At 47.3% G+C, this 25,554-nt stretch overlaps 1 protein-coding gene across 1 annotated transcript; it reads right to left on the bottom strand.

The window, feature by feature from the left end:
- Positions 1-5,171: 5,171 nt before the first annotated feature.
- On the bottom strand, positions 5,172-19,367 carry CCN5 (cellular communication network factor 5). The gene is made up of 5 exons (XM_005295291.4): positions 17,257-19,367; positions 14,066-14,282; positions 11,084-11,335; positions 10,468-10,670; positions 5,172-7,492 (listed from the first exon to the last, which is right to left on the bottom strand). Exons 1-5 carry the CDS (start codon positions 17,314-17,316, stop codon positions 7,469-7,471), a joined length of 756 nt encoding a protein of 251 aa, XP_005295348.1. The 5' UTR covers positions 17,317-19,367; the 3' UTR covers positions 5,172-7,468.
- Positions 19,368-25,554: the final 6,187 nt, after the last annotated feature.

Genomic DNA, 25,554 nt, shown 5'->3' on the forward strand with positions numbered 1-25,554 from the left:
TAAGCCGTAGGCTTGGCAGCTAGTCAGCAACTGCCGCATTAACACTTTGTGTTCCTGCTCTGTTTCACTGACTATTAAAATGTCATCTACATACTGAACTATTCTTCCCGTTTGTAACAATCCCTCTTTCTCCAGCATATTTCTCACTACAGTATGGAAGATTGCGGGTGCGTCACAGTACCCCATTGGCAAAACATTCCAGCAGTATTGCATACCTTGGAATACAAAAGATTTTCTGTATTGAGACTCTGGGTCTAAGGGTAAACTCCAAAAGCCATTTGCCACATCAAGTACTGAGAACCACTTCATGTCAGGGGTTACTACCTCCAACAATTCTGGGTAAGCCGCCACTACTGGTGCTCCCCGTTTGGCAGTTCTGTTTAGCCCCCGATAGTCAATAGTTAACCTCTATGTTCCATCAGGTTTTTTAACTGGCCAAATTGGTGCCGCGTTAGGCGCTGAACACCTTCTAATTATGTTTCATTTTTCCAATTCTGTTATCACTTGCCTTAAAGATTCCTTTGCTGGGTATCGGGTATTGTTTTATGAATGGGGGTATGTCTCCCTCCAATGTAACAGAGGTCTGCATTTTCCCCGTATCTAGGGAGTCCGCTGCCCAGATGGTTTGAATCTCAGTCCACCAGCCTTCCCAGCCTTTTGGCGTGGGGGGTGGCCGTTTAGGCTTTATTGCTTTTACCGTCTGTGTAGCCAGTCCCATGGGGATCAGGTTAATATCATTTGTGCCTTCCGTTACAGGGAGAGTTTGTCTGATACACATATTTGGAAAATCTAGGATTAATCCCAATCGTTTGATAGTTTCTGCCCCAATTAGATTTTCTCTCCCTGCAATAGCGCACTTCTCTTGAATGGTATGTACACCAAACTGAAGAGGGAGGGTTTTAACATTATATGTTTGGTTAGTTCCTGATATATCCTGGATCTGCACAGAATCCCCAACTGGATATATGTCAAAGTCATCTTTTACTATGGGAATTCCAGCCCCCATGTCCAATAGAAAATCTACAAGCCCATCCCCGACTTGGATGCTTAAGTGGGGGCGCCCCCAGACATCAATTGTCATGGGTTGCTGAAAAATGCATTCCGAGTTGCAGAGAGGGCTGTCCTATGTTACTGTATCAGTAGCGATTGGGTCATTCAATCCAGATGCCAAGACAGTCGCCCTAGCTATCTTTGTCACTGTCTTATCTTTCTCCTGTTGAGACTCCTTACCAATCATACATGCCTGCAGCTGTGCCTGCAGCCTCTCAATCTCCCCTTTAAGGTTTAAGTTTTCCTGCTTCAGAACTCCAGGCGATACCCATTCACTCTCTCTATTAACACCTCTATCCGTGTTCATTCCACGACCTCTCCAACCCCGGCCATGGCCACCGGGAGAGTATCCAGGACCCTCTGTTTTCCACCGTCCTAACTGAGTTCGCAGCTCATTGACAGGAGTTCCTTCTTGCTGTTTAACTGCAGTCTCCACTTTTGCAATCCACTCATCCCAAGGTACCTCTTTGCCTCCATTCTCGCACCAAGCATTCATCCATTCTAACACACCAGAAGGCAGTGCCTCCAGAACAAGTTGCTTCAAATCCTCCAGGTTAGTAAAGCCCGCTGTTAATCAAGTATATGTTTGAATTCTGTCAGCCAGCTTGGCCGGAGCGTCCCCTGACATTCTTGCAATTCCTTTAAGGGCAGCTAACTCACTGGATAACTTAAAATGCTTCTGAGTCACACGTTTAAGCATTTGCGCCACATCGTCATCAAAACCAAGGGTATGACAGTTCAGAGGTCCCAAAAGTGTTTGTACCAAAACTGGTTCCTGTAACATGTCAATTCCTACTGCCTTTAATAACTGCGAGCCTTTATGAAGCCAGGCCATAAACTCATTAAAATTTTCAGAAGGGGGGGGTCCGACAGCTCCAGCTAGCGCAGTTACTTCATTAATCTTTAAAGCGTCGAGCCTGGCTGTTAAGCCGCTCACGCAAGGTGGGTGAGGGGTATATGTACTTTTGGATGCCTGATTCCTTTCCCTTTCTGCATAATTACTGCGGGGCCATGGCTCCCTTAAACAATCAGTTAATTTTTTCATTGCAGTTTCCACTGCATCCCATAACTTCAATGCAAGGGGGCCATCCGTGTGTGGGGTAGCATCAAGGGTAAAGTGGGGTATACCTGGAGTGTTAGGGGCAGGGTCTCCGATAGAGCTTTCTCTCCCATTTCCCCCATTCCTCCTGTTTTAACTGGAATTGATCTAGGTTTTGGGGAGGGTTTACCCAGAACCTGGTTTGCATCATAAGGTAGCGGTTGCGGTGCTGTAGCCCCTGCCCGTGGGTCAAGAGAGGATGGTTCAACTGGGTCATTCCACATGTCTCCATTGCAGCATCCATTCCAATTGTCCCATGTTTCCATTTCTGTCCCCACACTTCAGGCACTGTAACAGCACTCGAAGTCCGTTGAACACCCGGGGACGGTAACTTTTGCTTCTGCAAGTTTTCCACAGCTGTCTCCAATTTTTTATTTTCCTGCTTTATTTGCTCCAGCATATCGTGAGTCTGGACTGCCTGTTGCCCTGCTAAAAGAGCTTGGGCTTTCCAGTGCTCTACTGCCCGGGTTGCCTCTTCTACTTTCCCTGTTTTTTCCATTACCTGTCCGGCCAGTATGGTGGCGTGCTGTTTAAACCATCTCACTGCCATAGACATTAGTTGCAGAATTCTTGCTTTTTTACTTGTATTATGATTTTTTAGAGCCTCGGTTTCTACCATCGCTCTACATATGCCAGTCCATGTTTCCCCACTTTTTAAAAATTCATATGGACCCCCTTTACTGGCAATCCAGCAGGTCCATGAGTTCTCAAACTCTGTGGGGTATAAAGGGAGCATGTCAGTGCCAGCCCATTCTAAGTACTGCCAAACTGTGGCAGGGTGTGCTACCTCTTTAAGGAATGGTCTGAAGCTTACAGCCAACATTGCATGGGTGCAATCAAGGAGCACCCTGCCCCACCCTGGGGGCTGGCCTATATAAACAGGAAAAGGAAGCTGAGTGAGAGAGGGGTATGGTTATTATTATAGGGTGTAGACAGGTCATAAGCCTGGCTCCTAGATACTTTGTTTCTCTGACTGTACTTTGGTGGCTCTGAGTTAAGGGCATTATGAAGAGGGTTAAGTGGCTCCTCGCTTGACCCAGCACTCAAAGGAAAGGGAGAAAGCCTACCTCAGTCCCAAAACAATAAGAGAACTAGGAACTCTGGTAGCTGGGTTGGTTTGGATGTATTCTTAAAGGGGACTTTTTGTTAGTTTGGTTTGGCTTCCCCCTTCTAGGATTCTGTGAACAACCCCAACTGTTCAAAAATCATAAGCCAGGCCCCATTCTGAGACTGGCACAAAAATCAGGGAATTTAAAAAAAAATACATTAGAGTTTTGATCTGCCTTCTGGCTTTGAGCATTAAGGGTGACTTTTTCAAGGTTTTCTTCACAACCATGAGAACTAGAAACTTACTCTTCTTTAAAAAAATGAGACCTGAGATTCTCACCTAATCACATGTCCAGTGAGCAAAGGGCTTTCTTAAAAACACCAAATATTGTGACCCTCACAATTAAATTGTAAGAGTTGGTTATGCTACACTCTATGGAAAGAACAATCCTTCCAGTTCATTTGCATGTATTCATTTATTATTTAGATGTTTCCTGCTTAGTTAATCAGTGAGAAATGGCATCTTGCAGAAAAAATAAAGGATATCAAAGATGTGTATTGTCAGTTGTAGTTGAGATAAGAATTTCAGGTTTCCTTTCAAAAACTGTGAGTCATGGACTTTTTTATCAGTGTAAGAAATGAATTTGAGCAACATTTGATAAGTATTTAATTAAGGTACCAAAGAGAATTAATTATAAGTTCTTATTGCATGTGCAGCCTGAGCTATGCTTCATTTTTCTGTACAGATGACTGAAAAATATCAGACTTTTTTCCACCAGTTATCTATATACAGGGACATAGAGAAAAATTGTCAACATATTTTATCAAAAGGGGTCACCTTAACGAACAAAGAGTACTTACATTCCATATATACATAATAATGGTGTTTAAAGAAAGCATTCCAAAGAGCTTTACTCCATGGCTTTAAATGCACTGTACTCTGCTGGTTAACAAAGAGTCTAACTAGGATTATTCCTATTCTTCAGTGAGCATTGCACACTTCTCAGCCAACCACAGGTCAGTTTCACCTTTGGCAGCTGTGCTCTGTCTGCAGGAGAGACAAGTACCATCTGTTGTTCAAGCTTTTGTTTTTACACTCCCAGGTGTGTATTTTGGTGCTGTATTCACGTGTGTGTGTGTGTGTGTGTGTGTGTGGTAGGGAGGGGGTTCAGATGATGATGACATTTGGGGAATGCAGCCCAAAATGTGGAAAAATATCAGTCCAGATCCTGTAGTCAGGGAGTCAGTGGGGATTTAGCTTGAGTAAGTGCTGAGTAAAGGACGGAGAATTCAGCCCATAATTTCTCAGGAAGATGAAGAGTGGTTAAAGGAATGTGTATTAATGTTAACTTGACACAATGAGGGAGAGTGAGATGATACTGTAATTTAAATTATCTACAACCCCCCCCCCCATGCCCAAGCATCCTCATGTACAGAGGCACAAACTAATGCATATACACACAAGTCAATCATACGTGCGCATGCCTAAAGATGTAGCCACAGTCCAACAGGTACAACACATACAGATACATGCACATGTCACCCTCTTTTTGTTCTGTTTGTCCAGTGCCTAGCTCAATGGGTCCTGGTTCATGGCTGGGACTCTTAAGTGCCACAGTAATACAAATAATAATAATACCTATTCATCCATGTACACCCCAGCTGGTACATATGCATGTGTACAGAAATACATCAAATTAAAATAGAAACCAGTGTAATCAAAAGATTTAACAGTGTTTAAGAAATGTTGCGAGGCTGCGAACAGCTGACAAAATGTTATGAAATTTCAAATGTTTTTATTTTGCCTGTGTTTCTCTTATCCAAATTTAATCTTCCTGAACTGCAAACATATCCAAGCTGTTTGGGCCTGATTCTGATCTCATTAATCCGAGTGTAAATCAGGTATAACTCCACTGATGTTAGTGAAGATCAGAACAGGGCCCACTCCCTTTAAGAGATGCACTAATACAATCTATACAGCTAGATAAGCACATTTTTATTTTCAAATTCACAAATACAAAACTGAAATTGCCAGATCTTGTCTGGATTCATAATCTAAAACACAGCTCCGTTCTAGTTGCAGTTCACATTTGTCCATGGGATGAGAACGTGTGTTGCCTCTGCAGATTTAAATAGAGGCCATTAGAGGGCATTTAAACTTCAGTTTTGAATAACCCTAAAAGTTTACCACTGTGAGAAAATAAAGCTCGGGCTGCCTGCAGAATAACTTTCCTTGGCTGCTCCTGCTGGAACAGCCCCTCTGTATTTGAAGATGGCCCTTTCCCAGCTTTGCGGTTCGTTTGCTGTTTTGCTGCCTTTGTTTTGGCCATGGACTTTAGGTTTTTGTGCTTGGATGGTGGCACCTCCGGAGCTTCGGAATGGGATCAACAGTGTGTGAATTCCTTGTTTGCCTGGTTGAAAAACATGCCAAGCCACTGGTATTGTAGACGGAATGTAGCGATGCTAAAGAGATGCTTTCTGCTGGATAGGAACTTCACTGTTACTTTCAGAGGGAAGTATTTTCAGAGACGGGAAGGTGAATTAAAACTATCATAAGGAAGACCCCTGTTCTGATGACAATTTGAATATGTGCTGTTTATTTGTGGTGATAGCTGGATATAATGAGCTGATTGTATGTGAATAATAGAACTGTACAAATCAGAGATAAGAATTTATGGTATTAGGTGCCATCTAGTCCTTTCCCTGAAGGTCAGTACAGAATTGTTCCCTACAGTGTTTTTTCTAATGTTTGAGACAGTCAATGTCTTGGCATTAGCTGGCAAATTAAAACAAAGCAGAGCAGTATGTGTGACATTTGGGTGAAGGAGCAGCATTTTTGATGCACCCCTCACTTGTGTGTGCACAAACCTTAATGTATACACATATTAGGAGTTGGCTACAGGCATATTGGGCCTTTGAAAATCTGGCCAGCAAGAAATATATCAAGAAATCATCCCCAGAACTTGGAAAGAAGCATTCCCCTCCTTGTAGGCTGCATCTGGAGAAGTAGAAGGATTTGGGGTGGCCATACCTATTACTTGTTCTAACTTTTTGGTTTTTTATTCATACTTTAATATAGAGATTCCCAAACTTTTTCTGGGAAACTGTGCCAAGTTAAGGGACTCTGAGTCATACTTTACCAGCAAATGATTGCTTCCATTTGACTGTATCTACTCTAACCCCCATGGCGCTTGGCCTGCTTCATACTCCTGTCTTACAGTGGTGAGCAGCCAAAGCTCTATGGAAGGCACACAACTGAATGGAAGGCAGACCCAGCACAGAGACTCATCCCAAGATGGAGAGGGGATCCTAGAGTACCAATTGCAGAGGCCTGAAGCACCGGTGCAGCTGTGAATACTGCCCCAGAGTTTGGGAAGGCATTCACTGCTTTAGAGCACGCATCCGGGATAATCCGAGCCAGACATTCCCATGGGCAATGCTGATAGCCGGATATTCCATATGGGACCCTAACACAGACAGAGGAGAGGCTGAGATCCGCTAACCTTTAATAATGCTTTTAAATCCATCTACAGGGAATTGCACTCTACAGCACTCTCAGGGCCTGATCCAAAGCCCACTGACATCAATGGGAGTCTGTCCATCGACTTCAGCGAGCCTTGGAGCCAGCCCGGAGCGCCGAGCACATTTGTGTCTGAAGATCCAGCCTTACTGTGCCCTCCTTGCCTCCCCTACTGCAGTGACTGCTCCATCTGAGCATTTCCTGGGGGATCCCGGCACTCCTAAGAGATCCCCTCACACAAGGGGTAGCCAGAACCTGCCTGAGAGTGACAGCCCCAGGCTCCACGTGCAAAGCTAACCCCAGACTAACCCCATTGCTTAATTCTGAATGATAAAAACCTACTTGGAAAAGCAGCGACAGCCTGGCCTGCCGGGGCATTATAATGACTCTCCCGCAGAGGGGATCATGCATGATCCCATGAGTGACTGTACCCACACAGCATCATTTGCAAGGGACATACTACAACAGCGGTCACAAGCTGGCAATAAGCTTACGTTGCCACTGCACGGTTTAAAATACACGTGGCAGGATTTCCCCACATTGTCTAGAGAAACCGTAATGGGCACGAGCAAGGGGCAGGGATCTTGTTCCAGATTCTTCATCCTCCTTTGCAGCTGAAGTCAGTCAGTTCTTCCCTAGCTTCATTGGGGGTAGAACACCCGTTTCTGCTGCAACCATAGCGACCTGGGCTTGGGTCAATCTGGCTGCTGGGATGAAGTCTTGACACCAAAATCCGAACAGTGTGGGCGGGGCTACAAACGACCTCTTCTTGCCCTCTGGAAAGACAGAGCAGACAGTGTAACTTTTCTCTTACCCACTGACACTGTACAGCCAACCCGGAGACTAAAGCATCTTAGAATTGTTTCTCTAGTGTCACTAACAGTGACATGTCCTCAAACCTGAGTGAGAATGACCTGTGCAGCGAGAGAGGAATCTCTCATGGCGTTCTAACCGGACATGACTGCTGTGCTTTAAGGCAACTTCAGTGACATCAAAGATTACCTGGGTTTCTTATCCGGCAATCATCCTGGGAGTCGGAATACTATTTTCTTCAAAGGTAGATGATGTCTGGGATGGCCCATTGATACTGGTTAGTACCTATGCCTAGAGTCAGGCTTCCCCGTCCCCACCACATGTGTGTCAGAACTAACTCCATTTAATACAGGCAGACAGACCTACGTTTGCTCCAGGCTGCTGCCTGCCTTTTCTTTCTGTACCCACCAAATATGCGGCCCCAGTCTTGCACCTGAAAAATGAATTGCAGGCACTAGTCTGAGCATTTGCCCCTCTAACTACTTGATTTGTGTTTGCAATGCAATTGCAGACATAGAAGTGGGGGTGCAAATTCCTCCCATAAAGGGAGAGAGCCCCTTTGGAAATCTGGCCCACAAAATGTAAAGAGAAGTCAACAGGGGAAGGGTGGGGGAGGGTTATACACCATTAAGTCTATGTAAGGGCTTTTCTAAACACAAAAGTTGTACTGCTTTAGCTATACTGCTCCTCCAGTGTGGATGCACCTATATCAGTATAAAGGTGCTATATACTGGGATAGCCATGCCCAGACAGGAAGGGGAATATGTTCTGCTGCTGTAAGGCATCTTTATATTGGTATAAGTGTGCCCACACTAGGGGTTGCACCAGTAGAACTATACTATACGCCTGATTATACGAATAGCATGGAGGACATGGATTTTATTCAGATAATCGGGAGTTCAGCTAATTGACAGAGCAGGAGCCATTCAGCAGCAAGAAGGCCTCCCCAGCAGCTGGTGGCTCATCCTCCTCCTCTTCCTCGCTATCCTGTCCTGAGGGGGAGGGGGGGTTCTGCTCTGCCCTGCTCACTCCCAGGGCTGCGGGACTGCAGAGGGCTCCCTATGATCCTTGGGGGGAGAGGGAGGCTAGGGCTACATCTACACTACGGGGGGGGGGGTCGATTTAAGATACGCAAATTCAGCTACGTGAATAGCGTAGCTGAATTCGACGTAGCGCAGCCGACTTACCCCGCTGTAGGGACGGCGGCAAAATCGACCTCTGCGGCTTCCTGTCGACGGCGCTTACTCCCACCTCTGCTGGTGGAGTAAGAGCGTTGATTTGGGGATCGATTTGGGACGCGATAAATCGATCCCCGAGAGGTCGATTTCTACCCGCCGATTCAGGCGGGTAGTGTAGACCTAGCCTGTGGTCCTGGTGAGGCAGAGCAGAGACACCCAGCCAGGACTGTGCCCTGCCCTACCAGGACTGCAGCTTCCCTTATGCCTGCAGGTATCGGGCATCGCGAGCCCCATAGAGCACAGGGCACCCTCCACAGTCCCGCTGGCACAGGAGGGAATGAGTGGGGCCATGAGGGCAGGGCTGCAGAGGGCTCCCTGCGCTGCCGGAGGAGCCATTCAACAGCAGGGCGGCCTCCCGCGGGGCCAGGGGCTTGTGCTCCTCTTCCTCATCACAGTCCTGGCCAGGAGATCTCTGGTGTATTATCCAAACCTCCGCATTATCCAAGTCCCTTCCTTGTTCGTCAGTGGTTCTCAACCTGGGCATGTAAGTCAGTGGTTCTCAACCTGGGGTACGTGTACCACTGGGGGTCTGCAGAGGTCTTCCAGGGGGCACATCAACTCATCTAGATATTTGCCTAGTTTTACAACATACATAAAAAGCTCTAGCCAAGAACGAACAAACTAAAATTTCATACAGACAATGACTTGTTTATACTGCTCTATATACCATACACTGAAATGTAAGTACAATATTTATATTCCACTTGATTTAGTTTATAATTATATGGTAAAAATGAGAAAGTGAGCAATTTTTCAGCAATAGTGTGCTGTGACACATTTGTATTTTTATGTCTGATTTTGTAAGCAAGTAGTTTTTAAATGAGGTGAAACTTGGGGATATGTGAGACAAATCAGACTCCTGAAAGGGGTACAGTAGTCTGGAAAGGTTGAGAGCCACTGATGTATGTCATGCTAGGGGACAAGGAAGGAATTCAGATAATGCAGAGGTTTGGATAATAGGATTTCGGATAAACAGCAGTATACTGTATATTGGTAACCCTCCCCACAACTGACTTAGTTAGCCAGTACAAAAATCATTGGGTAGACCAATCCTTAGTGTGAAGGTAACTTACCCTGTAGGATGGTGACAGCTAACGCTACACACAGGAGGTGTTAAAAGGATCCCGATAAAGAAGGAAAGGCCCACAATGGCACATTAATTTGTCATTTCAAACTGCCAAGTGAACGTCACAGACATTCTTTAAGAGGTTCATAGTTTAATAAAAACCTCTATTATTCCTGGGATCAAACTGGCTTTGGCTCAGTCCCGATTTGATGTAGATGACACTGATAGTAAGGGGAAATCATCAGGGGACCGGGGGAGTTGTGAACGCACCTTCAGTCAGAGGGTATGTCCAGGCTTTGCCAATTCCATTAGCAGTCGCTGGGTCATGTTGAACCCATCACTGCTCTTGGAGTCACATAGTTAGTGGGGCAAAAACTCAGGTTTGCACCACTCAATTTAGTTTTGGTTTGGATTTTCTAGCTGCAGTTTGTGCCTGCAAAAAGGAGAAAGCCTTTCTGAGAAGCTCACCCAGGCACACAGCTAGCTGGTGAGTGGTATGTGTGTACACAGGCGGCTAAGAGAGTTACTGTGATCCTTACGTCAGTGTGGTGGTTAGGATTTCCTTTTTCTATAAAATCTGTTGCCAACTATAGACCTGCTAGCAGTGTTTTACTGGCTGAAGTCTAACACTTACTGTATTAGATGTTCCTGGGAGAGCCTGGCAGGGTCTGAGCATGCACAAACGTTGGTGAGTTTCGAGCCTGCAGTACCGATTCTGGTTTGACACCCGTGTCGAAATCCCCATGCCACAGGTTGCAGAGCAGGCACTCCACTCTGTGCTCCATTCTTCACAGAGGTAAGAAAAACTTGTTGATGCTGTCCCAGGCGGCCTAAGCACTGCACAAGGAAGAGGCATGGAAAGAGACTTTTAAGCCACACATGAATGTACTTTGCTCTTGGCCAGTGGTACGAATCCAGCCCAGGCTGGTAGTGACCAAGGAGCGCCTGCAGTCTGTGAAATGAGTTGCGGGTGGGGTTTCTCCTTTTGATGTCCAGAAGTTGATGAGTGAATGGGCCAGGTAGACTGATCTGTCATCTCACCCTTAGAGGGCTCCCTCCAGAACAAAGATAAAGCATTTTTAGATACTGGTGCTTAGTTGTTCACTGTTGCAGGTTACACAATGTAAGGAACCCAATTGCAAGAACAGGTTCCATTTGGTTTAACCTTTTCAGTGGTGAATGTACCTTCCAGGGCTGCTACTTTACCTACATTATATTATATAATTGTACCAGGGCACTCAGGACTTTACCTGGCTTGGCATCCTGAAGGAAGTGACTGTCTCGCCTCTCACAGATCCATTCCTGACAGCACTTCCCTGGGACCTCCACACGCCTCGGATGGGGACAGTCCGGAGTGGGCAGGCGGACATCCTCGCTGCAGAGGGGTACACAGGTGAAGCCTCCGTCTGAGCAGCGGCACTGGATCTTACAGCTGGGCTGGAACACCTCACCATCTCGATAGACCTTTCCATTCACCTCGCAGCTGTCGTCTTCCTCCTCAACTGCAATCAACATCCAGAGTAACCCAACAGTAACAAAGCGACCAATCAAACGCAGAGAAGGACTTAGGTGCCACTGAGGGCAAACATACAATCATTACAAAGGTGAATCGGTCATTTGTGGGCTCAACTTAGGGCCTGGTCCAAAGCCTACTGAAACCAGAGCGTCTTTCCATTAACTCCAAAGGGCTTTGCATCTGGTCCAGAGTGGCCAGGTGAAGGAGGTAACCGACCAGATTATCCAGGTGGTTGGCTTTGCTGGGGCTATGATAAGCTACAGTGTCTATCTATCTCCTCATACCAGGTATTGAGTTTTTCTCCTGGCTCAGGGGTGGTGATAACAATGTAAGTGCCTAGACAAAGAGAAGTAGCTGAATTCTCTCTATGGTCCACCATGCATGCCTATGCACTGGATACAAATGTTAAATAAGAATAGAGCTGGTCTAATAGTGACATAATTTATTTTCAAATAAACCTTTTCGTGCGAAGAATTCCTGGATTAATTATTTAAAGGATATCATTTGTCCCTCTGCAGAACTGGTGAGAGAATGAAAACAATGACGTGTGCTTAATTCTGAGACAAATGCCAAAATGTGTCGGAGAATTTATTCACGATGAATCATTGGACCAGCAGTAGCTAATAAATAAATAATAACCGTCAGCACATTCCACAGGGACATTCAAAGTCCAGCCTTCTCTGTAGTCTCAGCTGCCAGGTGGTAGCAGCCAGCCACTGAGGCAGCTCACCAGGATCCCTCATCAGAGGCTGAGCTCATTCTGTGTGCATCCAGCCCATTTCCTCTGCTGAGCCTGGAACCTGGACCCTCATGGGCCACAGGCAGCAGCTCTTGTAGGGGATTCCTCACTGGAGCAAGACAACAGGAGTCTTGCTGCGTTTCTCTTGAGTGGGAGTCGCTCGCAATATGATCGACACACTGAATGTAAAGCTCTCAGGCTGCTGCCTCCCTGTCCTGGATGGAGTCAGAACCCCAAAGACTTCCTCTTGGGGCAAGTCTACAGTACAAAATTAAGTCGACCTAAGTTACATCGATGTACAGCCACTGCAGTAATTGAACCGCTTTTGCATGTCCGCACTTCACTCCTTGTGTTGGCGGTATGCGTCCTCACCAGGAGCGCTTGTGCCCCTTTAACTGTCAGTGCGGGGCATTGTGGGACGGCTTCTAAAGGCCGCGACAGTTGATGTAAGCAACACAATGTTACACTGACACCATGTCAACCTAACTACATTGACCGAAGTGCTACGCCTCTCGCAGGGGAGGCCTTAGTAAGTTGGTGTCGTGGGCAAGTTACATCGGTGGGAGAGACATTTTAGGGTAGACACTTACAGAGTTAGGTCAATGTAAGCTGCCTTACATCAACCTAAATTTGTACTGTAGTGTAAACTAGGCCTTGAAAGTGGTGCTGGCTGTGCCAGCTTCCCCTGGATGGAAAGTACTTTTGAGGAGCAGCAGCCACGTGGTCCCATAGCCCATGTGCTTTGAAGGTCTCATTTGAGAAGACAGAAGGGGAGCAGATATAGGACGGGACCCTATTCTCATTGCCTGCTGTCTGGTGTGTCATCAGCAGGAAAAATGTACCTTGGCAGAGATGTACCCTGTGTAGGATCGTAGGAAGCTGTGTTCTTGCCTGAGAGAGTCCTGAAGGGATAAACTAAGATTGAACTGGACTGAAGGCCACTGAGAGAGTGACTGAAGAGTGGTCTGTGTGTGTGTGAGAGAGGGCGACAGACAGAAAGAGGGAGAGAGAAGAGCTTCTCAATAGAGTCTATTGCTTCTCTTCCATAGGGGTCCCATCCTCCTTCCCAATCTTCTTGCCTACTTCCTTGTGAATTGCTCAGAGAAGAGGTTCATCAGCCTGCAAGAGAACCACTGACTCTTTACTTTGCAAATGTCCTTCATGTCTGCAAAGTTTTAGGACTGCGACAGCCCCACTGCCCGCTAGCACAGCACAGAGCCCAGTGGTATGAGAGCTTAGGTACTATGGTTTTGAGCATCCCAGAAATACCTAAAAAAGACAGGTAAGTCCTCCAAACTAGCAGCAACTACCATTTCTTGGGAACCCGCTGAAGGAAGTGAATCTGTTGCCCATTAGCTCTTGTAACCCGGGGAAGGTTTGATGTTTGTTCAGCTCACATCCCTGTCAGCTGACCTGAGCTCTCTCAGGAGGACAGGAACTCAAGGAGTGTTTGTTGAGTTTGTTTACGCTCCTGACAGCTAATGTGAGAACTCCAGAGAGAACAGAAGTTGATGACATGGCATAAAACTCAGTCCATGTTCTGTGTCTGTTCCCTGCGCTGAGGTCAGAGCCTTTGTTTAACAGGCCTGGTTGGGGGATTAAATGTTGGATCTGGGGCTCCATATAAGCATGTTCCAGATACATTTCAGCCCGCTCTATCCTGGGACAGTTGTTTTCTTTGCTAGCTCTGTGGGTTGGTCAATACTGGCGACATTTCCCTCAAAATTCTAACCGGCTTTGAAACCAGGTCAGCAAAACCATCTTACAAACTGGTTTGAGCCACAGCACAGAGCAGATACCAGGCGTCCAGAACCACTTTTTATTAACCACTCCTCTGAGAGCGGGTCAGGCTGCCTGGGCTGGCTGCAGGTCCCAACAGTTTTAGGATGGGGTTAGCTGAACAGACTGGGATTTGGGGGAGCCATTTCCCCGGTGTCAGCCAGGCCTTAATGAAAAGAGTGAGAGGAATGTGCTCACAGTTGCAGGTTCCTCCTCTCCCCAGGTGGTCATCACTGTAATCACAGATGAGGCCCTGGCTCCGATCACACACATTGAGGTGATTGCAGGGCTCTCCCAGGCGTCGCGCGCATATCCTGCAGCAGCCGCAGCCGTCCAGAACCAGAGGGGCGCCGGGAGGGCAGCGGGGTGGGATCCAGGGGCAGTAGCATGGTGTCCGGCAGAGCTGAGTACAGACCTGCAGAGGCAAAACCATAAGTGCTCACACAGGGTTTTTCCTCAGCTTGCTGCTGCAACCTTACAGTGAACCCCACTGAGTTCACCTCAGGCTTGCTGGGGGGTTAGTTTCATGGGGGGCAGGCTTTTGTTCCCAGCATGACTCAGGAGACTCTGTATTCCACAGAGAGGCTTCAAGATAGATCTGAAAACAACTGTTCCTATGATACCACAAGATTCTGAGCATCTTCAGCCCCCCCAGAAACCAATGAGAATCAAGGATGTTCAGCACCCCACAGGATTAAGCCCTAGATTAGAAGTTACTCAGAATGAACTGCGGGGGGTACCCTATGTACTGGTCCAGTTTTGATTTAACAAACCAATGAGAATTGGTCTTACTGCATTGTCTCTTATTTCCTCCAATACCTGAGTCTCCCTCTCTTTCCCCCTAACCTTAATGACAGTGAGGCCTTTGGAAAGTCACATAACGGCTTCGTGCCTCAGTTTCCCCATTGGTAAAATGAGGTTGATAATACTGACCTGCCCTGGAACTGGGGTTTGAGTTAATTATTTTTACACAGTACTTTGAAAATGTAAAGTACTAGGTAAGCATTAAGTATTGTTACCATTTTGGTACTTTAACGGGAGTTTAGCCAGAGAACAGGGGATAAGGATGAACAGAAACTGAGTCACAGTCTCAGGACTTGGCTCAACAACAATTATATACACCGACACAGTGTGGTGGTGCAAAAAATGATGCAGGTGTTAGACCACAGCTCCTAAGTGTGTTACATTGTTAATAGGCTGTGCCAGTCGGTACTTTTGTGTAATTTTGTGGAGCAGTTAAAATGTGAGTTATTGACATACAGTAGTACATTGCAACAGCTTCCCTACAGGCATTACATCGTATCAGAGCAGTGGGACTTCTTACCATATTCTATGGGTACCCAAAATTAGGCATGCTTAATCAAATGAGTGAAACCAAGTAAGTGTCACTACTTCTCGCTTTGGCCCATAATGTGTCCTTAGTGATGCTCTGAGCCCCAGCTGCTGTGGCCTCTGCACCAATTTGGCCAGATGTGCAAGTGGCACACTTGGCTGAAATTTTCAAACAATGGGCGCTTAGTTGCGCTTAGAAAATATAGCTGCTCAGATAGAATGGATAATTGCTTAGGAAAGTTTGTGCACAAATGCCTGTTTGCATGGACAGTCAGCTGATTTGCAGTGCAGTGACCTGCAGGAGTTTAGGTAGGTAGGTAGATATAAATATTGATTATCCATTCTGCATGCACAATTACCTGTGTGCAAATATATTTTGCAGACACAGGAAGGGCCCTGTTTGCAAATCTGGCTGTGAATATTGATATGTTATCACAGAAAAAATATCAGTAGCTTTCCATTTGTATTTTTCAAGTGAATTCATTGCTGGTGAAAGATGCTGGATTGATAGCCCCCTTGTGTACAACATGAACAGCAGCAGAGTAAATTTCCTATGAACGCACACTGCCCCTACCAGTGTGCCATGCATTCCTGCCTACTAAATGAAGCCAGAGCAGAGTTCAGTCTCCATGCTGATTCAGACCTTGGCTTCTCTGCTGAGACTGACAATGAGGGGAGTAATCCGTGGATTCCACAGGAATGTTCATATTAATCATCATCTTCCTTTCCCTCTTTCATTAGTAGCATGTCTCATAGCAACACTCTCCCATTCTGCAGCCTATACCTGGACAGAATGGATCTTGGTGCTGCTGTTTATTTTCCTCATTGGCGTCAGTGCAACTCACACGATGATCCTTTATCTCCCTGTAGTAACTTCAGTGGCAGGCACGAGAGTCAAATGTATCCCAGATAGCTAGCACAATCCCTTCTTTAATACACTTTTATTATTGAATTATGTTATTACTGAGACAAAAAGTGTAGTGAGATTTACAGGAATAAGCATAGGTACAATACCTACAGTTACACTGGCTAGGATGAAATAACAAGGGCTATCAATCATCATTCTTCAGGAAATAAGTTGAGAGCTACAAGGGTCAGGAAGAAATTTTTCTTCATGTACAGCTTTGGCCAGATGTATCTTTATAATGGGTTTTCATCTGCCTATGAAATATCTACTCTAGGCCACTACTGGGGAAAAATTATCCAGATGATTGATCCAATCCGGTTCCATTAATCCTGTTTTCCTCTGTTCCTTTGTAGTTAGCTTGTCCTTAGATGACAATTTGTCCTAATGATTATAGGCCACAAGTATGCAGGTTAAAATTCAAACAGGCATCACACTGCAATGATCTCATTGCTTGTGATGTGTCCAACTTGAGGAATTCAAGCAGCATTTCAAGAAATTTGCAACTGAAAAATTCAAAAGTTTTAAATTTTCCTGCTCTTTGCAAAGGGAATTGTTTCACACAGCACTTCAGATCCAGGAAAAAATGTTTTAGAGCAACCAAAATCCTGTAGGAGGCATCAGCTGCACATGTGCTTCACTGCATCTTGGGAGTGAAAACTGGATAATCATTGAGTAATCCTGAAAAAGCAGTGCCGGTTGCTTGACTCTGTGTCTCTAGAGGCTTCAGTGCAGGACAATGAATCTGGAGAAGTAGGTCTATAAACCATTACTACAATTGTCTGCAGGTAGCAGGTATGCATGCCAGAGCCTTGGACACAATTAATAATGAAGATGGGTCATGCATATAGGTCCAAACTTACCTTTGTTGTCATTCCTTTGTCTTTAGTGGAATTGCACTAGAGATACGTTTGGCTCATTCATTTTAAATCATTGCTACTTAATTCAACATTTCCTGAGCGTCATGAACTCCCTGCCTCTACCTTCAAGGGGTTGCATGAATATGATACATTCTGCAGCATGCATACTAATAAACATGGTAAGATCTTTGAATTGTTGCAGTTACAAAGCTGGTTTCTATTGGTTACAGGTTGTTTTGTAAGTAAGAACCAAAAGCTTCCTTGACTAAGAATAAAGCCCCCAGCTTCCTTACCTTGGAAAGGATGCAGAGAAGAGAGAAGAAGAGCAGCTGCTTTTCCAGTTGGCTTCTCATGCTGCCTTACTCTCTGGCACTTCAGCACATCAGTCCCCAGGCACTTTGGAGGCAGCAATGTGTTTGCAGTTTTAAAAGTCTCGGAGTAAGGTCCTGCTGGTGTTTATACTCTTCCCTGCTCTGATGTCACTCACAGGCTCCAATATAAACATGAGTAGGTTTGGACAAGCATCAAGATTTTTTTTTTTCCAAACCCACATTCCAGCTGACATTTCCACTCACCTCAAGGTGAGAATGTGCAGCCCATTGAGAAAGCAAAGAGAAGGGAGATTCTCCCATGGGCTTGGAGAAGCAGCAGAAGAGAGGAGAATAGGCTGTACTAGAATGCACGAAAGTGTGCACAGCACGGAGAGATTGCAGTAGGGAATGGCAAACTGGCCATAGCTGAGGTTGGTAGGAAAGCTTCATGCTTAGTTACCATACCCTGCTGTTTCAAACTCAACATGAATAGAACCTATTTGTTTACTGAACTATTTCCCTGCAGATTTTGAATTTCTAGCCTGCAGGACTTGTTTATCCCTGGATTTGCACATTAAAAGTGATTCCACTTTTTATAAACCTTTTTCTGGAATATCTGTCCCATTCTCTCATTTCCTGCCAGTGGAAAATCAACATACACAGATAATCTGGCATCCCCTCCGAACTCCTGACCAGGACATTGGAACAACCAGAGAGGAGCCTGCCTCAGGGAATCCATCCTAGTTTTACACTGAGCCCACATGCTGGGACAGGACTTTGAAAGTGGAAAGGGTCAGGGTGCTGTGTGGTTTCTCATGCAGTACAGATATCTCAGGGTTATGTACCTCACTCACTATGGAAGTTCAGTGAGTTGCTTTAGGCTCCCAGAAACGGAGGACACAAAATTTGCAAGGTGAGCTTCTCTCACTAATTTCAGGTTTATCTCCTCTAAGTCCAGGTGTTGTATTAAACTGGAGAACTGGTTTGTTGCAGTGGCTCACCAGGCTATTGCATGGAGCTTCTGTTGCTGAGAGAGAATGTTTAGAGGATGTGTTCAGTTTTTACTACATGCAGGGGTGTTTGTGTCTGCAAAGGGCAGGTACAAGGGGACTAAAATCTGGCCCTCACAGCAGTATTGCCAATCCCTAGTGTTGAAAAACGATGAGGCAGGCCCTAAAAAATCATGAGATTTTAAAGCCAAAGTTTTGGGTGCTTTTTATTTGCCTTCTGGTGTTAAAGCATTTGGGAGGTGGGGGTCACAGTCTCAAGGTTTTCTCCAGAACCACAAGAGCTAGAAACTTACTTAAAAAAATAAAATAAAAGAAAGCTGAAATTCATGAGTCCAGGAGGTGGGGCTTTAAGAAAAATACCAACTATCTCGAGACTTGGGATAAAATCATGAGAGTTGGCAACACTGCGGGGGAGGGGGGTACCGTGTTTCCCTTTGCCACCTCTAACAGGACCTTGCATAGAGAGATGGGCATGATGGCATTTTCTCCACAATCCAAAGGGGAGGGCACCGTACCAGGACTGGATTAAGGCAATCTGCCATAGATACACCATGACACCGAGTCCCCTGTGGCTCTAACCACATAGTTCCACTCCTGCCCCATTGACCCCACTGAGGACCATCCAGGGGTCATATGTTGCCCTCAGTCTGGTACTACTGCTAGTAGGAGACATCTCCTAAAGTCTGTATCCTACCTTTGATTGAGGAACACTGGTACAGCAGGGTTAAGAAAGGATTCCCCCCCCCAATTGTATTCTGGGGTTTTATTTTGTTTTGTTGCCTCCTTCCTCTGAAGCACCACAGATGGCCACAGCTGGAGATGGGACACTGGATGGGGTGGGCCGGTGCTCTGAGGTGGTACAGAGAATTCTCTCTCTCAGGTGCTGGCTAGCTGGTTCTTGCTCACGTGCTCAGAGTCTAACCGAACACCGTATGTGGGGCTGAGAAGGAATTTCCCCCCAGGTCAGACTGGCAGTGAGTTTGGGGGATTTTCGGTTTCCTCTGCAGTATGGGGTGCAGGTCACTTGCCAGGATTATCTGGATGTATTTCACCTAATAAATTCCCTGCCATTGCACAGGCATCGGACATTAGTGCACCTTGGTTCTTCCTATTCTTCTGAGGGCTGTGATATTTTGGTTGTTGGGTTTAGTGGATAGGTGCTGGGTGGTGTTGAGGTCCTGTGATACACAGACTGGATGATCTGGCCGTCCCTTCTGGCCTCAAGGTCTGTGACTCTAATTCCAGTGTGGGCTGCATGTGTTAACTACTTCTAGGTATGCCCTGTATTCCAGTCATGTTATGGAGCTGGTGAGATTTCCCCCTAGCTCTGCACCTGATGGAAACCACTGGAACCTTTATTTGTATGTCTTTGGATCAGTGTTTACTCTAAAGTGAAGTAGAGGACTAACATGACAATTAGCAGGAAAAAGACATTTTTCTTTATTTTCCTGGGTGCAAACTGTCAAAGCCCTCATGCCATTGAGATTGCCTGAAAGGGAAGAGGAAAAATAAAAGAAACTTTTGTCACTGTAACATCAGTCCTAGATCTCTGCTCCTCTCTCTTTGCTATAAAAGCCTTCTGCATTCCTTGGTACTTGAAAGCAGATGCTACAAAGAATATACAAACAATCGCCACCAGGAACATATCTGTTCTTTAAAACTTAGAGCAGGAATGGAGAGAGTGGATCAAGAAAAGATTTAGACATTTTCAGTTACCAACTTGATTCTCCACCTCCTTATTACCCAGCTGTCTGTGGTAGTACAACATTCTAGCTCAGCAAAGCATTAATTGTAAGCAATGTGTTGATGAGACCTTGTCCTCTGTGCAGATATGACCCCACCTCCCAAAGGCTGCTGTAAAATGGTACAGAACAGAGGGCAGGAATTTCCATTATTCTGGGCAAAACCGATAGTCTCTCCACTTCAGAAGAGGATGCGTCAGACAATCAGGGTCTCTTTCTCAAATCCGTCATCACTCAGAGACGCGTTTTTCAAGTGAACTGGGCAGGCTGGGTTGAAGACCACATAGTGTCCAGTAGAGGCTTGGGCTGCACTTGTTCCAGTTATTCTTTCTCTCCTTACAAGCAGCCGGGTTACTTGGTGGAGTAAGGATGCTGCTCCATTAGCACCCTTCAGTAGAAGCTTGCAGTAAAAAGGCTTTAGCCAAGTCAAGCGTTCCCCCTTGTCTCCTGTTTCTAGCTGTCTGGAGGGAGCAGTTCTGGTGAAGCCTCAAAAGCTTCCAGGAAAACAACATGCTGTGGGCTGGAAGCTACGCTGCGCTGAGCGTCACAGGGCCCCAGGCAGGCAGCTGGAAATGGCAGCAGAAGGAGGACTCCACATCAGTTACTCCCTGAGAGTTGCCGAAAAGTTGGTCTGCTCCTGGCTCAGGTGCAGTGAGTTAATTAATTCTTCCTGTCTCTCTGTTCGTTATTGGGGAGGCTGATAACTGGCAACAAGTCCAGCTGCAATAGAGAAATTAAGTTGTAGCTGCGTTAATGGAAATGCGATCTCTGCCGTACCTCTCTTCAATTAGCAGCTTCAAGAGCAACTCCTTACAATGAATCAATTAGCAGGCTGCACAAAGCCTCTGGATTTCTGACAGGGCTAAGGAGTGCTCCTGCCTCGGTATGCTAGAGTAGAGAGGCATGGAAAAGGCTGGGGAGCCAGTGAAGCTCCCCCTCCACCCATCTTCACCGTGCCACAGAGTGTAGACTCGCTATGATGCCAACAGAAGGAGGGGGAGCCTGCCCTTGTCTGTGGTAGATTTACGATCCTCTCCTGGATCAAGCGTGTCCCACCTCATAAAAGTCAGCCAATGTTCCGTGTATTGCTGTTAATGAGGAAATAGCTGTACTGTGCACAGGCGAGCTGCTGCCAGTAATACAGCCCTGTGAGCCAAGCACCCCAGCACACATTCTGGACGTTAGTGATCATTGCTACCTGCCTGGGGTAGGGCGTTGTTGCTACATAGGGAGGAAGGGAGGCACAGACAAGCAAGGTGGCTTGTCCAAGTGACTGGGAGACCTGGCAATGTGGTATGGGCTTGTGGTTTGGGCAGGGGACTGGGGCTTCTGAGAGCTAGGTTCAGTTCCTGGCTCTGTAACAGACTCTTGGTGTTACTGCAGGCAAGTCACTTAATCTCAGGTACCCCTCAGTTAAATGGGGATAATAAAGCTTACTTTCTCAGTTCTTTGTCTGGCTTCTCTAGTACGCCTGGAGGGGGGTCAGATCTGTTTCTTACTACATGTGTGCACAGCGCTTAGCGCTGCAGGTGCTACCGCAATATAAATCATTGATACTAGCAAAACCTGGAATAAGAGTCCTGGCTCCCAGGCCCCCTGCTCTAGCCACGTGACCATGCCTGGCACTCACGATCAGGACATGTTCACTGGTGAATGCCTGACTCCAAGACACAGTGTCTTCTGTTCTCTTTATGATCATCTCCCTCTCAAGACTAACGACATATACAGTGAGCTGAACTGCAAACCCTGCTTGTGAAGCTCCTGGGTCATCTGTCGCTGGTGGATATAGGGAAATAATGCCCAGTGGATGGCAGTTTCCCCTGCTTTCTCTCTGAGCTGGTTCGCAAAGTAACATGTGAAGAGAGCCCTTCAAGGAGTAGGGAGAGTTTGAAATTGCCATAACAAGTGACGTCACTAGGAACCCAGGTGAGCTCAGGCAGTGAGAGGAAGCTGCAGCGTTAAAGAAAATAGCAAGGGATGAAGGAGGCCAAAACCACAAATCCGAGCGCAGCCAACTGCCCATACTTAGGATTTTATCAGGGCTGTTTACTGAACAAGTATCCGCAGAGGAGCCACTCCAACATCATTAGATTTCCTGGCTGCTTGGAGGGAACCAGTCCAGGGACTGGGCTTCTTCCCCACAACCCCACTGGCTCCGGTCCTTACGGAGGCTGCCGCACTGGCTGGGTTGCTTATGAGCTGGCAGAGGGAGTGGGATACATGCCGTTAACTTCCACCCAAGGTGTCAGTGAGGAGGAGGGTGAGCTGGTGGAGACAAGGGGCTGGATTGGTTCCCAGTGAAACGCCACTCAGAAGGACTCGCTGCTCCATGCTCAGCTCTGCAGAAGGGTCCCTCCAGGCACACAGGTGGTGCAGAGGCTGCCATCTGCCTGGTGCCATTGTGCCGGGGGGAGGGTGGGCTGAGCGAGCATGCAGCCTGCCTTCCTCTCCTCGGGCCCATGTGGGAGTGTGGAGTGGACGGAGTTAGTGTAAAAGGTGCGTCTGAGAGAGAGACGTGACTAAGCAGCTCCCATCACCTTCTGCTCTGTGAGCCTGGTCAGATCAGATCAGCACATAACAGGGTGGGTGCATCTGGCTTTGAAGCTCCTGGCTTCTCCCCCTCGAGGATGACGCCATTTTCCCTTTGACCCAGTTTGCTTCAACCCTCCTCTCCTGTCGCCTTCCCACTCCTCCACCCCAGCACCTGGATGAACTCCAGGCCTCGCCCCCATCCCCTGCACTCTCCCTACATCCCGCATCAGTAGTCTCAGTACTTTTCCCTTTGACAACTCTGCCAACCCCCTGGCCCGCCATTCCCTCTCCCTCCCCCTGTCCCCCCAGCACCTGCTGGCGTTTTCTCCCACGTGCGCCCCAGCAGCAGGCACAGGCAGTGCTTGCCCATGCTTTGCAGGGATGTCAGACATTCCCCAAAGGAGAAGTTTTGTGTTGCCAAAGGATCATGATGAAAAAACACCACATCTACTGGCCTGGCAGGTTTCTGCTCGTCTGGGCCTGATCTGTGGCGGGTTCCTGCCACAGGTGCTGACTTTCTTCTTTCTGGGTGCTCCACCTTGAGGCCCCGCCCCTGCTCTGCCCCTTTCCCCAAGACCCAACCCTCGCTCCACCTCTTCCCAGCCCACCCCGTCCCGCCTCTATCCCCTCCCCCAGTGCCTCCTGCTTGCTGTCAAGCAGCGGATCGGCGGCTGGCTGGTGGGTGTTGAGCACCCACTACTTTTTTTCTGTGGGTGCTGCAGCCCCAGAGCACCCATGGAGTCGGCGCCTATGGTTCCTGCTCTGAAGAGCATTAGAGGGGGTTGTCGGTGAGCACGAAAGCCTCAGATGAAAGGAAGTGAGATTCCTGCAGAGTATACAATGGCATCACGGGCTCCCAAGGAGCACACGCTAAGGACCAACTCCAGCCCTGCTATAGCACTGGGAGAGCCACCCACTCCTGTGAGGGAAGCATGTCACTGATTACCTAGGAGACCATGATGAATGATCCTCCAAAACACTGTGCCCCCTTTCGAGGTGCGCTGAAAAGTAGGAGAAATATACTGGTAGCCAAGGATTAGCCCTTGGTGTCCTGTTTCCTCTCTTGGAGGCGATCCCCCTGTGATCAGGGTGGAGTGTGAAGGGCAGGAATGTAGGGGTCCAGCTGATCATAGGTGAGTCATTTCCTCCCAAAAATGAAAACGATTTTTAAAAATCCAGAATCTTCTACAAAGAGAGTGCCAGTGCAACAGGTGTCCCTCGCCATTGGCGCTCACAGAGACGCCAAGCAAGGAATGATCCATGGAAACTGAACTCCCCTCCAGCATACACAGGAGGCTTCTCCAGGGCTGGGCTGAGAGACACTGGGCAGGTAGGAAAAGCTTGCACTGCCATTACTCCCCGCTGCGTGTCATAACTGTTCTGAGTCTAACTCTGAGTCCAGCACCATCAGCCTGGCACCACTCATTAGCACAGGAATTACCTAATGAAACTGAAGAATGAAGGGAGGCAGCATTTTATTAATATCCATAAAGATGTATGTCTCCGTATCTGGTTCTGGAGATCTTATCCACATGCTGCAACAGCTGCTCATGGAGAGTCCTGCCAACTAGAGAAGTGCCTGAAGAAATAAGGCCTGCAAAGGAAAGGCGATCGGCACAGGGGGTGGGGGAGCTAGGCAGTTGGAGACATGCTTACAGTAGTCTAGCCCTTAGTTTACTACACTGGCTCAGAAACCTCTTGAGCTGATTCAAAGCCCACTGAAGTCGAGAGTCTTTGCTTTGACTTCAGTGGGATATGCATCTGTCCCTGAGTAAGATGGAATGAGAAACTCAAAACACCAAGAGAACATTGGCAGGCAGAGAAGTTCGACTGAGGTTCTTCGTAGCATCACTAATGTCTGATTATTTCACTGTTTTAGGCTGCAGTGGTTGCTGGGTACTGAATACCTGAATCACGCCTGCTCCCGTGCTAAAGATGTTGGGGAAGCTAAGAACTGGGGAAGGAGGAGATTTGGGTAGTAAGCAGCTGGGTGATCAGACACTTTAATAAGATATGTGCCCATCGCTGCTGACCATATTACACAACTCGGCCAGTTACTGGATGCCACATAGCAACTAGAGCAACTATCTAATGTACATAGTCAAAGGGAAAACAGGCGACATCATGAACCTGGGTGTTAGCTGCAAACTTGCTAAAATGCCTGTGTCACCCATGCTAACATCAGGTGCCTTTCTGTTGTCTAGACCACTTACAGAGGTTTATGAGTCTGCTACGGCCTCTGTGCTAATGGACTAGGCCCTTTAGCTCAAACAGCAATGGCCAGGGGTGAAAGTAACTTAAAGGACTTACGGGTACTCCAGAGTCCTTAGGAGGGGGAGGGGCCTCAACCGGAAGAGGTGGGGCCTTTCAATCCCCGGGCGCTTTAAATCAGGATTTAAAGGACCCGGGGCTGGGGCTGTGGTAGCAGCAGCTGGGAGCCCCGGGCCCTTTAAATCACCCCCGGAGCTACCAGCTATCAGCGGCGGCGGGGTTCTGGCGACTATTTTAAGGGCCGGGGAGGTAGCAGCTGCCGGAGCCCTGGACCCTTTAAATAGCCGCCGGAACCCCGCCTCTGCTTCCCCAGGGCTCCGGCAGCAGAGCTCTGGCAGCAATTTAAAGGGCCCGGGGCTCCAGCCACTGCTGGGAGCCCCAGGCCCTTTAAATTGCCATCAGGGGAAGCCGGTCCGCCCCGGTACGGTGCACCGGCTCTTGCCGGTACGCCATACTGGGGCGTACCGGCTTACTTTCACCTCTGGCAGTGGCTTATGCTTACAGCCTCAGAGGTCCTGGCTTCAATCCCTACAGTTGATCCAAGCAGGGCTCTTGTTACAACTGCATTGAATGCTACCGGCCTGTGCATGGAAGTGGGAAGTCCAACTGGCTGGTGATGCTTGTTGGAGATGGGGCTAGGACTAGTTGTTTAGCAGCTCTAGGGAGGTGCACCAGCCTGTAGACTAGAAGACAGTACTATCTTCTAGTAGTACTGCAAAGGGCAG

This window comes from Chrysemys picta, chromosome 13, assembly GCF_011386835.1.
Source record: "Chrysemys picta bellii isolate R12L10 chromosome 13, ASM1138683v2, whole genome shotgun sequence".
In the NCBI taxonomy this organism is placed as follows: Eukaryota; Metazoa; Chordata; order Testudines; family Emydidae; genus Chrysemys; species Chrysemys picta.

Coding starts and splice junctions, on each gene's coding strand:
- CCN5 (XM_005295291.4), bottom strand. CDS start 17,316: ATGAGAAGCCAACTGGAAAAGCAGCTGCTCTTCTTCTCTCTTCTCTGC. Junction 14,283..17,256: donor TTCTCTGCATCCTTTCCAAG/GTAAGGAAGCTG, acceptor TTGCCTCTGCAG/GTCTGTACTCAGCTCTGCCG. Junction 10,671..11,083: donor CCTTCAGGATGCCAAGCCAG/GTAAAGTCCTGA, acceptor TTCCTTGTGCAG/TGCTTAGGCCGCCTGGGACA.